The 15,618-nt window shown below is 38.7% G+C and overlaps 2 protein-coding genes across 4 annotated transcripts in view; one reads left to right on the plus strand and one right to left on the minus strand.

The window, feature by feature from the left end:
- The window catches only part of LOC114253197 ((E3-independent) E2 ubiquitin-conjugating enzyme UBE2O), a 28,576-nt gene that overhangs the window by 3,214 nt on the left and 9,744 nt on the right, over positions 1 to 15,618 (plus strand). For 2 of the 3 annotated variants that reach the window (XM_028187975.2, XM_028187977.2), the window contains exons 2-18: positions 706 to 933; positions 1,238 to 1,480; positions 1,818 to 1,932; positions 4,085 to 4,216; positions 4,795 to 4,931; positions 6,051 to 6,223; positions 7,995 to 8,144; positions 8,599 to 8,800; positions 9,443 to 9,568; positions 9,876 to 9,976; positions 10,541 to 10,676; positions 11,369 to 11,455; positions 11,679 to 11,802; positions 12,259 to 12,431; positions 13,136 to 13,225; positions 14,239 to 14,442; positions 15,408 to 15,522. In XM_028187975.2, the coding sequence (XP_028043776.2) occupies positions 706 to 933; positions 1,238 to 1,480; positions 1,818 to 1,932; positions 4,085 to 4,216; positions 4,795 to 4,931; positions 6,051 to 6,223; positions 7,995 to 8,144; positions 8,599 to 8,800; positions 9,443 to 9,568; positions 9,876 to 9,976; positions 10,541 to 10,676; positions 11,369 to 11,455; positions 11,679 to 11,802; positions 12,259 to 12,431; positions 13,136 to 13,225; positions 14,239 to 14,442; positions 15,408 to 15,522 (2,536 nt within the window). The remainder of the gene's footprint in view (positions 1 to 705; positions 934 to 1,237; positions 1,481 to 1,817; positions 1,933 to 4,084; positions 4,217 to 4,794; positions 4,932 to 6,050; positions 6,224 to 7,994; positions 8,145 to 8,598; positions 8,801 to 9,442; positions 9,569 to 9,875; positions 9,977 to 10,540; positions 10,677 to 11,368; positions 11,456 to 11,678; positions 11,803 to 12,258; positions 12,432 to 13,135; positions 13,226 to 14,238; positions 14,443 to 15,407; positions 15,523 to 15,618) is intronic. The other variant, XM_028187976.2, reaches the window with a different exon arrangement.
- Positions 2,724 to 3,943, minus strand: LOC149501101 (uncharacterized). Its single transcript, XM_089734399.1, has 2 exons — positions 3,918 to 3,943; positions 2,724 to 3,320 (listed from the first exon to the last, which is right to left on the minus strand). The coding sequence occupies exons 1-2, from the start codon at positions 3,941 to 3,943 to the stop codon at positions 2,732 to 2,734; spliced, it is 615 nt and encodes a 204-aa protein (XP_089590525.1). The 3' UTR covers positions 2,724 to 2,731.

The following is a 15,618-nucleotide window of genomic DNA, read 5'->3' on the forward strand; positions in this document are numbered from 1 at the left end:
TCGCTCAGTTTTTTTACATTCTTCTTTCTTTGTACAGTCCATAATATTATGGAATTCGCTTCCCAAAGAAATCAGGATGATCAGCAATCGCTTTACTTTTAAACTCAAAGTTCGCGAACACATCCACAAAAAACTGGAAGAATCATCTCCAAACTAGTTTATTTCATTTTTCAATTATTATTATTATATTATATATATATATATATTTACTTTTAGCCATTCTTAACTATAATACTAAATTGTGTATTTTCATGTGTATATTATTGTGTGTAATTATGTGTATGTATGTATTTTACTATTTTATACATAGGTATATTGAATTGTAGTATATGTATTCTATAATACTGAGATATTATTTTAAGGAAGATTTTTGTTTTGAGTTTGTTCTTTTTTTTTGTTTTGTTGTTGTTGTTTGTTATTTTTTTTGTCAATGCACCTACCATGCATTATCTCTGCACCACCCTATGGTCGACTGGAAGAGAATGCCCATGGCATTAAGTCCGCCTGTGTACAAGTTTTGTTTTGTGCATAAAGTATAAATAAATAATAAATAAATAAATAAATCAACCATAGAGAGACCACAATATTTCCCCAAGAGGTGGAATATTTTTCAAAATAATTTGACATTCAGCTAATATATTATAAAGATTTGTTATTCCTAAAAGAATAAGATTTATATATAAGCTAGTTGAATTTTGTGAACAGGTGGGTCTGGCAGACAGGTCCCTTATGCCAGGTGATGTGGTTCGTCGCCTCATCGCTGGCAAGGATACCCAGAGGGGATATTGCCGCGACATTGTAATGACGGCCGCCTTGCAGATTGTGGGCACAAAACACGTGATCCCCAGTGTAGCAAGTGAAAGACTTCAGCCTCTTGAAGAATTTTCCCCTGATTTAGCAGTTTGTCTTGATTCATGGGTTGGCACTTCTAAGGTTAGATTTTGATTTTTTAACTCTAAATATCTGTGTGATTATCTAAAGAACATTTAAATGGAGATAGACATTTTAAATTTATTAAGAGAATACAAATTGATTAAGGATGTTTCAATATAAGTGTGTCCCAAAAGTACTCTATAAGTGCAATGAGTGAAATTATTTCCCAACCATATCTAGTTATTTTAAATTAATTTCCCTATTTGATAATGTCCTGATAAAAACCCATCCAATTGTCTAAATTACAAAATCAAAAGATGTATTGATCTCAAAAACAGATCATATTTTAAAAGTGTTTCTCCAGGCCGTGCACAGTAAACTACGATTAGTATCCTCCGATGGATCACGTCTCGAGTATTCAGACCTAGACACGTGCCCTCTCGAGGACTACTCCATGCGACGCCGACGCTCCACGCCGTACTCTTCGTCTGAATATTATCCTGGACAAGTGGTTTACGGGCCTCTGGGTTCCTTGGATAACGCCAACTGGTTGCACATGACTAAGGAAATGAAGGCTGCTAGAAAACATAAGATGCATGATCATAAGGTTTGAAATTTTTTAATTGTGTAAGTAAATTTTTTTATATTAAAATGTTTAATTTTTTTAAATTATAATGATATTTTTTTAAATAGTTTTTAATTTAGAGATATATTATATTATTACATAATTTGAAACCAAAACGATGGTATGAAAATCATTTTAATCACAATGAAATTTAAAAAGCTTATATAGCTTAAATAGAAACTACACGACAAATTCCTGTAACGAAATACACTACACATAAAAAAAAACTGTTTTAAACAAGTTCTCTCCTAACAACACCCATTCTAAATTGCTTTGAAATGTCAAAAAACAAAAATGGTTTCTTATATGTATTTTTCAGTTTACTGTAGAAGCGGTTGTCACGGAGAGCGTGAGTGTGCACTGGCAGTGTCGTGCCCTTTGTACTCATCCAACAGAGACCGGAGCTCCTCAACAGCCAAAGTTCTTCGTGGAAGGTGAGTCTGATTATGAATTGATGTTACTTAACTCATGCTGATACTTCGTAAAACAATTCTGATATATCTTACAAAGTGGACGATAGGAAACCTAAAAGCACTTATTACACAATTTTCATTCAAATTCTACAAAGATTACATACTGAAGATACATTCAACTCAGATGTATCGTCAGTATATGTGACATCATTTGAAGTGAAACCCAATTAACTATAGATTACATAAAGCATTGTGATTAGTGGTATACCTGATGTGAATCAATTTTAGTATATTTGAGTCGTCTATTATCAAAGGCGGCAATCTGTACATTTGGACAAAAAAATTTTATTGATATGTCAATACAGATTTATTTGAATATAATCGTCTCCTTCAAAGAATACGGTTCAAAACCTGCATTAAATAAAGGTTAATAGTTAACCTGTTATTTATCTAAGATGTCGTTCCGAAGAGTTTTGTGACTGCCAATGGAATACAAAGTCAATAATTCGTTTTTCTGATTTACCAATCATTGTCCAAAAGTCAGATTGCCGCCTTTGATAATAGTCGACTCATTTTAAACATTAAACATATAAAGGACATCGGGCACCTTTGTATGGGACACTTACCTACAGCGAACAAAAATGAAATTAGGTCTGGTGGATAGGCAATTGAATCTAGTTTACAATGGTATAGGTCCCATATCTGTGAGCCGTGGGAATAAGGAGAAACTGGACATTAAAAAAATATATTTTTTTTTACTTTTTTGTGCAATAATTCAAGAGGAAAAAAGGAATAAAAAAAACATGTTTTCTCTTTACTTTTATTCTGCCGCATCCAAATCTACAAGAGTTTCGTCTAAAAACGCCGCAGGTGCGTGAAATTCTTCTTGATATATAGCCCAAGATAAAAAGTATACCACACTGGCGATGTGCGCGCAACTCCTTACAGTGCGGCGGCCGTGTATACAGGAACAGTAATACCCTTCGAGGCTTTGTCTTCCTTGCAATGCCGGATTTATTAGTATATATGTATAATAGCGTTTTGCTCTTATGTGACGAGACTGTATTCTGCCTCGTATTAATATTTTATTTTCTACCAACTCTCTGGGATGGTATAATTCCATTATATACACTCCGTTTGGCCGCATGTGTTCATGGCAATAAGATTTGGCCAATTTCAAATGGTATATTCCCAAGGTAAATAAAAATAGCTCGTCGTAAGTTAATTGTGGAAAATCTCTTAATTCGGGATTGTTTGCCTCTATCGGCGTGAATGCAACTCTTTGCCTGTTTAAGTTGTTTCGAATCACGTAATCAGCCAATTCATTTTCTCTATTTATATTCTCATTTATTATATTTATAAACTCTGCGGCATGAGCGTTATCTCTATATGGCTGATATTTTAACTTACTGAGCGGTCATATTTAGTAATTAGGACAAATAGTCAACTTAAAATATGAATTTCATTTTACTTTTATTTCCATTTTCCCATTTTTATGAATTAAAATAACCACATAATATTAAATATGATTGGAAGCACTATGATTTAAAAGTGTTTTGGTTTATGTTCGCGACTTTAAAAAAAGCGGGTAAAAAACGCTCAATGATCTTTATTGAAATAGATGATATGTTATAAATTTTTGTTTTTTATCAGATTTCAAATATCCTAACAATATATTTTAAATCACTAACATCTATCCATGGTCACCCCCGTCTGGGCGTATTTGGAATAACCACTTAGGCTACCACTGATTAGGTAGGGGGAAAAACAGTCACAAATATTTGCATTTTCAATTAAGAAATGGGTGATTTTGAACAAAATGCGATAGTCCAGAGAAAAATATTACCCAAAAATAGTGATTGAATAATTACGATCTCTTACATTCGTCTTTTATATTGTCTTCTTCGTGGCGTCCGTTTGCCTATTTCCAACTACAGTGTAATAAACATATAAAAAGTAAGAGACCAATTTGAAATGCTCAGAAATTCGATAATAACCTTACTTACTGTAGATTGTATGATGGTAAAGTCATGACCATTTAAAAGAGGTTATAAGAACACATAGATTTAAAAATATATGCATATTTCATGTGAATCATGCCAAAAAGAGCGAAAGTAATATAAGTAAGTAACAATGCTTTTTCTATAATTAAAAATCAATTCATTGTTTCCAGGAGACGACCTAAAAAACTTGAAATTGCTAAATGTGTTCGAGCCGTGTACATTACAAGTAGGAGATCGAAACTTCCTGACAATTACCACAGAAGATACATTTGTTGGTAAAAAGCAATGGAGGAAGCAGCAGAGTAAGTGGAACTGTTATTATCGATAGCCAACATTTTTCATCATCAATTTGGGAATATTTCACACACACACTGACGTATCTCCAACTGGTATTTCATTTTGTATATTAGATTCCACTATTTTCCCCTCAAATACAACTGGAAGTAACTGTTTGTTGTAGTAATGCCGCTACTGACTGTGAGACGAGAGATCGTACTTTCAAATATGCAAGATAACCTCTCAAACCGGAACGTACGATCTGTACGAGCTTAAAGCACACCCTAACCTCTCAAACCGGAACGTACGATCTGTACGAGCTTAAAGCACACCCTAACATCAGTGATTAAGTTCTACTTGATAACTTTACTACACGAAATTATTCGTATATAACTCCTTTGTCCAGTCCGTTCTCAGAAAGGTAAAATAGAAAATTTCTAAACAAAAATGTATTTCTACCTGCGAGATTAGAACATCGGCACAAATAAGCCGAGCATCTTAACATTAGTCCACAACAGTTTTGAAATTAGTCAAATAATTACAATCATACAAAACGTCAGCCCGCAATAACATTATAATTAAGAATCAGATTATCGTTCCCCAGGTAAAATCTACAGGAACCAACGTAAACAGACTCGTCCAGTAAAGAAATCGTCCAAATCGGAAACTAATTCTAGTGAACACGTGCCTTCGCGGCCCAAGAAACGAGCCTCATCGCACAGGAAACTGAAGCCTGCCGATGTAAGTGCAATTGTACAGTGTCTTTTTTTATTTTTTTTAAAGCTGATTAGCCTTGAGTGGCTATATCAGCGTAACCTAACAATTAGGTGAGCTCACGGGGCTCAAACTTAATGACGTTGCTAACACTAGCCCTAGCAACAGTGCTTCCCAGAATCTACCATCGGATCGGAAACGCGACCCACTGAGAAGAACCGGCGAGAAACTCTGTGGGCTGTGTCTGTGGGTTAATTTACTCGCCGAACCCTTCGTCGCAAGCGACGGGTTGGACGAGAACGATGACCGGTGCTTGAGGTACCTAAAAGCTCCATTAGTGGATCGGGAGGATCCGTAATGACCTGTACAGTCTCGTTATACAGGGTGTGTCACAGCAAAACATTTCAATGCCCTTAACTCGATACACTGTCGATCTAAGTCTTTGATGGTAGAAAATCTATGAAAATACTTCAAATCAACATAAAATTAACAAACGTTTTGAGTTTTCAATTATGGTGGAAATTCAATCATTCGTTAATTAAACCAATAATGGCATCCGCTGATTTTAATGGTTTCAGTATGTGTAATGTCTGAGTTAACGTTTTATCAGTCCATTATAATAAACTGTCTTAAAAAAAGTATTGCGGTGTTGAATATTCATGGTCGGAATAAGGACCATTTGTCTTTCCTACCTATTGTCAATAGACTTGAAGGCCTACTCTGGATTCACTGGATGTGTAAGCTCACGGGGCCTAGGCCAAGAGATCAGTAACATCTGCCTTAGCAAAATGAGTGCTTTGTTGAATCACCAGATCGGAATCCGGTCACCGTCCTCGTCGAACCCGTCGCTTGCGACGAAGGGCTCATCGAGCGAATTAATCCATAGACACAGCCCACTGAGTTTTTCGCCGGATCTTCTCAGTGAGTCGCTTTTCCGATCCGGTGGTAGAGTCTGCGAAGCACTGCTCTTGCTAGGGTCAGTGTTAGCAACACTCGTGTTTGAGCCCCGTGAGCTCATCTACACGCGTTAGGGTGAAGCTGAAATAGCCTGTCAAGGCTATCAGCATAGGCAGGGAAAAAAAAAAGATCGGAATCTCGACAAAGGAAATCCAAACCTCTAAATTCCTTTAAATTTGTTATACACAGAATGAAATGGAAGTAGACATGACGGAGGAGAAACTTGAAAACTTAGACGAGGTCCTCAAGGCGGACCCGAGCTGTCCCAGCATCAAAATAGAGCCCATCGGCGACGTCTCACTACCCATGGCCAGCAGTCAAGAAGACACTGCTACCGAGGAGAAGAACGACTCTGGCATAAGGTATTTTTAAAAATTCATGTTCGTAGCACTCTAATGATCTGACTATCCACACTGAAGTCTGGAACAAGGTACTTCTAAATTGGTGTTTGTAGGTTTCTAATGGTCTAACTAACACTTAATAAGAATGATGATAAGCAAGTTCATTTTACGCATTTAAGCATTTAATGCCTACTACACGGCGTCGTGGAGATGTATAATATGTATTTTACTGATGGTAGGATCTCTTGAGAGTCCGCGCGGGTAGGTACCACCACCCTGCCTATTTCTGCCGTGAAGCAGTAATGCGTTAGGGCTTGAAGACTGGGGCAGCCGTTGTAACTATACTTGAGACCTTAGAACTTATATCTCAAGGTGGGTGGCGCATTTACGTTGTAGATGTCTACGGGCTTCTGTAACCATTTAACACCAGGGGGTCTGTGAGCTCTTCCACCCATCTAAGCAATAAAAAATAAATAAAAAAAGATGGCCTAGTACACGGCGCCGTGAAGGATCGGGATCCGAACGCACGGCGCCGTGGCGCTTGGCATGATCAATTTGTTCAAATTAATAGCGCGAACCCTAATGCAACACTTGATATTATAAGATCGTTACTTTACGTATATGACCATGTGCGTTACGTAAAGTTATCGCAACGGTAGAAACGGTATTGATGCATAAAAAAAACCATAATTGCAAGCCGAGGCGCCGTGTACTCGGCCATATACGTCTCTACGGTGCCGTGTAGTTCGCATTAGCACGTCCTTACGGATCCATTAGATCCAATAACCTTTGCGTTAGAAGCCTTCAGCTCTAACACTAGGAGCAGGCTTAGGGACCTCGGTAACCGTACTCGTCGAACTCGACAAAGAGTTCGCCGTGAAATCTAACCCATGAATCAGCTCGCTGAGTTTCTCGCCGGATCTTCTCAGCGGGTCGCGATTCCGATCCGGTAGTAGATTCATTCGCGAAGCAGCTACTCTTGAGTTGTTAGGTCTCCTTCGGAGGCGCTCGGGTAGCTGTTAGCAAATACCACCCTCCTGGCTGAGCCATTGCTCGCCCACCTGTCCTGGTGAAACTGGAAAGGCCTCCGGGACACCAGTAATCCTTCAATCATAAAAAAAAAAGTTCGCATTAAATGTCTTAACCGAGATACCGAGAATTCTGGACGCGAACGATTCCCACGAATGATTTAAAATATTCGAAACATAAAATTTTAAAATGAAAATATTAAACGCAAGATTCCGTCGCAAATTAAATTGAATTAATATTGTAGTGGACTATAATAATAAAAAAGGCATATAATTATAAAACGTAAAAAACACATAATCGCGTTTCATGGCAATTTCTATCTCTTTCTTCTTTGCCTACATGCAGATCTTCTGCTTTTTATGTGTGAAATAAAATGTATTGTGACAAGAAAGTACACATCGACGCTTGAAAGGCAAACGTGACTAAGCGACAATGCGTGAACTTTACAGTAGACTAATTTAAAGTTGAAATACCTGAACAAAATTCTATTTTAATGAATCTACCTGTAGGATTGAAATGATTTTAATAGACCTAGAAATATAGTTTTTTTGCGCATCGAATATCGTTATCGCCTATCATTTATGTACAAAGCAGTTATTGTCGCTTAGTCACGTTTGCCTTTCAAGCGTCGACATGTTTACTGTGTTCTACGCGAGTCGCATTTTGCATGTCTTATTTATTTTTAAATTTTTATTCATTAACACACAGATATATGTGAGTAATGCACCCTGTAAACATAGAACTAATAATATCGTGATTGAAGTGGGCTAAGTAAATCCCACGTCCGCAGCCCGGAGCCGGCGAAGGAACACGGATCGCTGCTGAACGGCGACAGCAAGTCTGACGTGGCCCTTAACGATGATGACTCCGAGAACTGGGAGAACACCAGCAGCGACGGCAGCGACACGGACAGGTGATGATGTTCCCTAGCTCAATGGACAGCTTAACGGTAGGCAGCTGCTTGGCTGTACCTCTAGCATTGCTGATGTCCATGGGCGATGATCACTGTAGGGACACAGTTTAGTAGCGCATGCAGCTTTGTACATCGCTAGATATCGTCAGTCGTTTTACTGGTGGTAGGACCTCTTGTGAGTCCGCGCGGATAGGTACCACCACCCTACCTATTTCTGCCGTGAAGCAGTAATGCGTTTCGGTTTGAAGGGTGGGGCAGCCGTTGTAACTATACTGAGACCTTAGAACTTATTTCATGGTGGGTGGCGCTTAATTTACGTTGTAGATATCTATGGGCTCCAGTAACCACTTAACACCAGGTGGGCTGTGAGCTCATCCACCCATTTAAGCAATAAAAAAAGTGGGAATCGAAGTCGGGTCGCTGTAATGACGAGGTTGTCGACGATGTGTTGCAGCGGCGCCACGTGGTCGTCTCGCTGCTCGTCTGCGGCGTCGCGCGGCGGCAAGCGCTCCCCGCAGCTGGCGGTGCGGCTGCTGCGCGGCAAGCGGCTCAAGCGGACCGTGCGCCGCGCGCCCCCCGCCCCGCCCCCGAAGCACAACGACCGCGTCGTCGTGGAGACGCTGCACACCACCAGCCGGGCCAACGTCGTCTGGCAGGTTAGTGGACCCACGCCATCTTTGTTCCAATTCGAGGCTACTAAAATGGTAAAAAAAAAATGTTTATTCTGACTGAACTTGTAATAATAAAATTTTATTCTGTTACTTCGAGTTGTTGCATACATATTGAAGTGAAACTTCTAATGCGACCATATATAATACCATGGAATAAAAAGAGACAGAGCGAAAGTGAATGTGTGTCACTCGAACGTACGCGCGTAGTATACCTGTTACTAGCCAGCGCGAGCGTTAGCAACGAGTAGTGTCCAATGTTTTAATGAAGTCTTTAAAAAAAAATATATATATATATGCTTATTTTTCTATCTATAATTTAAAATATATATATTATAAATGTTGGAGATGTCGCATCTCTTATACACAGCATTCCCTATTACAAAAGCAATCTAATTTAAGGATGAAAAATGAAGAAAACCACAATACAACACATCGAAAAAGAAGTTTCACTTTATTCACGTGCACCAAGTTGCACGCGCAACTTTTTTTTTCTTTTTTATGTAACTCTTGTACTTTAAGGAACCGATTTCGATAAACAGCGTCGTACCCGTCTAATATGAGGTACAATAATGTAAAAAATAAAATGTTTTTAACATGAGCATATTATATTATTATATTTCAACACAGGACGGTACAATTGAAATGGGCATTCCTTCGACTCAGCTGTACCCCATCCACCACCTCGATGGTCAGGAGTGTTTCCCGGGAGACTTCGTAGTTAGTGGCGCCGCTAATATCGAGGAGAACCAACAGGTATAACTTTAAATACTAAATAAAAAATGTTTTTATTCTTTTTGTTTGATCGTGTTCTAAACATTCATAAATCATCATTTTCCAATTGAATGTCATAATTTCACCGTTAATACTAACAACAATTTTAGAAAAGAAATATCATCTAAGCTCTTTGTAAAAAAATGTGGTCGAAATGTGAAATTACCTAACCAAATACGGAAAGAAAAAAACTAGGGATGACTTCTTCTTAAAGATATGCTGTTTTTTTTTAAACTGTTATTTTATTAACCTCACTTAGACTCCATTGAATATAGTAATGTGATTGCAGCTAAAACACCGAGAGTACGGCGTGGTGCAGCGCGTGGACCACCACGGCCGCACTGCCATCGTGCACTGGTACCGCACATATACGAGCGCTGACGAACCTGTGTGAGTATCAAACTTGTTTATTTAAAAACGTCAAATCGTAAAGTAGGACCTGCTTTTTGCCAAAATATACTTTTTAATTAATTCAATTTATGATAGGCTAAATAGTCGAGTTGCCAATGGCTGTAGAGGAATTGATCATCGCTTAACTAAATAATTAAGGAGTTTTTGGCGGGAACGCGAAGAGTGAATTTTTGTGATTTGTTTTATTTTGTCTATTTGGTGGTTCTTCAGGTTTAAATGTGTAATAACGCTCGATTATTAACTGTTTAGTATATGTGAAAGTGCACAAATGTGGGAAAATACAATAAAGCCGCTAGACGTAACTTCTCGAGATCCTACAAAAAGTCCACTGAAAAAGTCTCAGTAAATGACAACCATGTTACTGAGATTATCTTTCATCCCATATCATCTCATCTCATTTCCTTTAATTTCACTCCGTAATATCATTATTCATAAAAATAAGAATATAAATTAAAATAAGACTTGACCTGAAGGTCTTAGTTACCAGGTCATAAATTCCCATAAAAAAACGAATTAATTAACCTTGAAATTTTCACCAAATAGTCCACAAATGCTGTACGAGAGCGAGGTGAGCGTGTACGACTTGAAGGACCATCCGGACTTCCAGTACCGGCCCGGGACTGTAGTCATACGGGTCGCCAACTTCACCGGGGAAGACGCCAACTGCACTGCGGGACAGGTGGGCGCCCTACTTCACTGTTTGTAATCTTTGGAACTCGGCTTCGTGTCTGTAAAAACATTCATGTGTCTACACCTTAAATCTCGAGTGTGAATTCCGGCAATCAATTTACACCAGGTCCGAGCTGTTGACCTTGTTCACCTGTCTCTACAATAAAAATAATTTAACAAAGAACTTATGTTCTTGTAATCAACTTAGATCAGTTACATAAATAACATATATATTACATATGGATATGTTATACAATTAAAAATGGTTTTCTTGGCTTTGAAACTCGGGTTCGTGTCTACAAAGACATTCATGTGTACTACGCCTTAAATCTTTAGTGTGACCTCTGACAATAATTTTATACCAGGTGGGCTGTTCACCTCGTTCACCTATCTTTGCAATAAAAATAAATTAACAAAAATCTTATTGTAATCAAATCAAATCGGATAATTCTCATTTAAAAAATCACATACTAGTGTACTGTGTGGCAAGGTGGAAGGAATGAGACCACGCGTCCGATCACCTAGCCGCTGGTGTGACCAAATAACCACCCTAACTGGGCTGCCAGTCCCAACCGCTCTACGAGAAGCTGAAGACCAGACAGGCCACGGTCAAGTTTCAAGGACACGACCTTCAGTAATGAAGAAAGCGACGAAGAATAAGTACTATGTTATACAATTAAAAGTAGTTTTCTTGTACTACAGGTCATTGATAACTTTCCTACTGGTCGAGTGAAGGTGTGGTGGGTCGATGGTCACATCAGCATGTGCTGGCCACAGGATCTATACAAGGTATGTCACATAAAATGTACTTCTTAAAGTGCATTCTATGTTTTTATTCGTTAAGTAATGTTTAGATGTGTAATAATGCGTACAGTCTTAATGAATAGGACAACAGTCAATTGACCATGGTCGATGACTATTGACGATGATGTCTGTGACCTGATATCCGAGTGATACCATTTGCTTAGTTAACTGGTCTGTCCTAAATTAAATTTAAATATTGGTGCTATAGGTGGGCGAGTACGATTCGGAGGAGGGCGAACTGTGGGGCTCCGAGGGATCCGCCTCCGAGGACTCCTGGGAGACGCAGAGCTCACATGCTGAACACGAGCCACGCACTCCGGATGTCACGCCCAGTGCGTATACATAGCCTCATTAAGTAGCCCACTGAGTTTCTCGCCGGATCTTCTCAGTGGGTCGCGTTTCCGATCCGGTGATAGATTCTGCGAAGCACTGCTTTTGCTAGGGCCAGTGTTATCAACGTCAGGTTTGAGTTCCGCGAGCTCACCTAGAAAAAGCAGGAAAAAATATTTAATTTATTGATTGCTTTTTTTTTAAAGTCACGAAATGATTAGGTGTAAGATCTTCATTTCATTTATGTATCTTAATTGCAATTTAATAATTATGTACGTAAGTCCCCTTGCCTTTACAATACATTCTTAACAAAGAAGTTTTATAGCGGGCGAGCATACGAAGGGTGTGGTGTGAAGGGTGGCTTTCATTAGATTTATGCATTTCCAACATTGATTGCGAGGTCTCATACGGATCTCCAGAATATTTTATTATATTGCAAATTGTATTTGGTTTTTCAGTACTTCCGAAAGTGGAGAATCAGCAGGTACCCGCCGTAGAGAGTACGTCGAGTGGTCTAACGATACCGAGGCTACTGGAACCGCGCGTCGCCGCTCACATCGAGAGGGGACGAGTAGCCATGAGGAGACTGGAGGAGATGTTCGCCAAACATCCTGCGCTTCAAACACAGGAGGTACTTTATATTACTGTTACGCGCTGGGGTTCGGGATAAATATATCGACGCTTGAAAGGCAAACGTGACTAAGCACCAATGCGTGAATTTTACAGTAGACTAATTTAAAGTTGAAATACCTGAAAAAAATTCTATTATAACGAATCTAGCTGTAGGATTGAAATGATTTTAATAGACCTAGAAATATATATTCTTTGCGCATCTAATATGGTTATTGCCTATCATTTATGTACAAAGCAGTTATTGTCGCTTAGTCACGTTTGCCTTTCAAGCGTCGATATGTTCCACCACAGTACAACTTAAAACTGTATTTATCACTTAGAACACTCACAGAACACTTTAAAATTCTTAAATCACTTCTTCCGCTTCGCTTCAGGTGATCCGTTCGCTATTTCACTTCGAGTAGTTCAGATTACTAACTAACTGCGTGCCATCTCTGCAGCGTTTATATAGTCTATAAGACATCCTTAGATTTATCCAGAACATTCCTCATAAGTCGAGTATTTTCGATATGCGTTTCCGCCGTGTGACAATAGATGGCGCTACTCGTACGGGCGTAACATTACTGAGCAGCAAACAGTATGTTCGAAAGAAAAAGAAACATAAAAAATTGAACCAATGAATAAGTTGAACTAGTTCTTGTTAGTATTGGCCTTTTTAATGTCACTTTGGTGAGTTACTGATTTTTTTTTGTTTATTTACAGATAATGAGAAAACTGCTCAATTTGTATAAGGACTGTCGATTCTTGGATCGCTTGATGGGTACTACTTTCTTCCATGAAGATCATTTCTTGGTAATTAATGTTCGCCTTTAGAATGAATAATGTCATGATTTGAACAAAAACATAACTTTTCCAATAATTCTTGGCTGTGGCCTTAATGATACGATCGGCATAGATGACAACATCGGATTCTATGTGTTTTTTTTATTACCCTTTTAGACAGACGAACATACGACCCTGCTGATGGTAAGTGGTTACTGACGTTCATGGAATTCAGCAATAATGGGAGGTAGAGCCAGGTCGCTTGAAGACCCAACAAATATTTTTTCACAACTTTTGTCATTCTAATAGTATAGTGCCACTGCTACGGGTGAACAGTTGAGAAATTGGATCGATAATCTATTTTTTACGAAAATTACGCGGACGGAGGAGTATGCAATTTCCCACACTTATAGAGAATATAGAGAAGAAGAATATTTTTTTAAATTATTTATAAAAAATACATTAAATTATTTAAAAAAAAACATTGCACACACTACCATGTTTCTGACAGATACTCACACGCATGCATACTATTTGTTTACTGTCAATCTTTTCTTATTGCCTATGGTCTGTGGTCAAATTGAGAATAGAGTAATATTATTTGCCTTTATTAATATTTGTTAAAGTGTAGTCTTGGTCAAATCTGTAATTATTATAGAAGTATAATTGTCGGCAATAGAATCATAATAGTGTACAAACTTATAATTTCAATTAATTACAGTCGAATTTCGACTACCAGGGGACCGCTAGTTCTAATTAATATGGCAGTGTGCTTCTGAGGTTACTGGTGGTAGGACCTCTTGTGAGTCCGCACGAGTAGGTACCACCACCCCGCCTATTTCTGTCGTGAAGCAGTTATGCGTTTCGGCGTGAAGGGTGGGGCAGCCGTTGTAACTATCCTGAGCCCTTAAAACTTATATCTCAAGGTGGGTGGCGCATTTACGTCGTAGATGTCTATGGGCTTCTTCAGTAACCACTTAACACCAGGTGGGCTGTGAGCTCGTCCAGCCATCTAAGCAATTGTACAGATAATATGGTGTCAGGGTCTACTGGAGCGGGTGCGCGAGCGCGGGGCGAGCACGCCGCGTGCGGGCGAGCGGCGCGTGCACGAGCAGCTGGCGCGCCTGTTCACGCCCAACGAGCCGGGCGGCGACCTGGCCGCCACCGACATGCTGGTCGACGAGCACATGGAGAAGCCGCCCACGAGGACCCTCATCACGTCCAACGTTACCGTCGAGCCTATGGAGGTTATATTATCTTTATATTAATATGTGAAGCAAAAACTTTGTACCCCTTTTTATGAAAATTGCGTGGACGGAGGAGTATGAAATATCCCACACTTTTAGAGAATATAGAGAAGAAGTGCACAATGCTAATATTTTTTTAAATAATGCATAAAAGATACATTAAATGAATAAATGAGAAACACTACACACACTAACCATGTTTTTGACACACACACACACACACACGCATGCATACTATTTGTTTATTGTCATACTTTTCTTATTGCTTATAGTCTGTGGTCAAATTGAGAATAGATTAAATATGTACATATTGTTTGTCTTTAATAATATTTGTCTAAAGTGTAGTCTCGGCGAAGTCTGTGATTATAGAAATATAATAAGCTTTGACAATAGAATCATAATAGTGTACAAACTTATAATTTCAATAAATTATAGTCGAATTTCGACTACCGCGGGACCACTAATATATTTAGTATTGCTTTACGGAATAAATAAGTCCATCACTGGGCTCCATCCAAATGACATACCCTCAATTAAACTTAGAACTAGAGGCTCAGGAATTGTGGTACTTTTTCTATGAGCTTAAAGGGCGTTTAATGGTCCACCTTGTATTAAATAAACAACAGAGCTTATAATCGTTACCTTCAGGCATACGTGCCAAGTCTCAATATTAATATTCTACCTGTTAAATTGGATACACGAATATTTAGGACGCTTAAATAAAATCAGCTCTAAATAAAATAATAAAGTGTTTATTTTATGTAAAAATGTACAATGCTTTTTGTTGTAATCGCGGGGATCATGGCCTCCTAGATATTTTCGGTCGCGCATGCGCCTGACGGAACCAAATGTTTGGCCACAAATACCTTGTATCGAAAATAATCAGAACAGGGATGTAAGTATTAAGGGTAATCGAAAAATATGAATTTATGTTTAGAAGTGTATTCTGGACTTTTTCGTTACAGGTCGAAGGAAACACTCCAAAGACACATACGAATTCAACGTCGGATTCAACGGTGCATGCTTCAGGGTCCAACACCAGCGCGCAAGTCACTCAGGAGGGCGCTACTATTGAAGATCGTAAGTAACCGATACTCATACAACAAAAATAGAGACTGACCAAAATTCATTATAGCAATGGTTTTTTTACTCTATAGACGGGCGAATGAGCTCACG

The sequence above is a fragment of the Bombyx mandarina genome, chromosome 17 (genome assembly GCF_030267445.1).
Source record: "Bombyx mandarina strain Sakado chromosome 17, ASM3026744v2".
In the NCBI taxonomy this organism is placed as follows: Eukaryota; Metazoa; Arthropoda; class Insecta; order Lepidoptera; family Bombycidae; genus Bombyx; species Bombyx mandarina.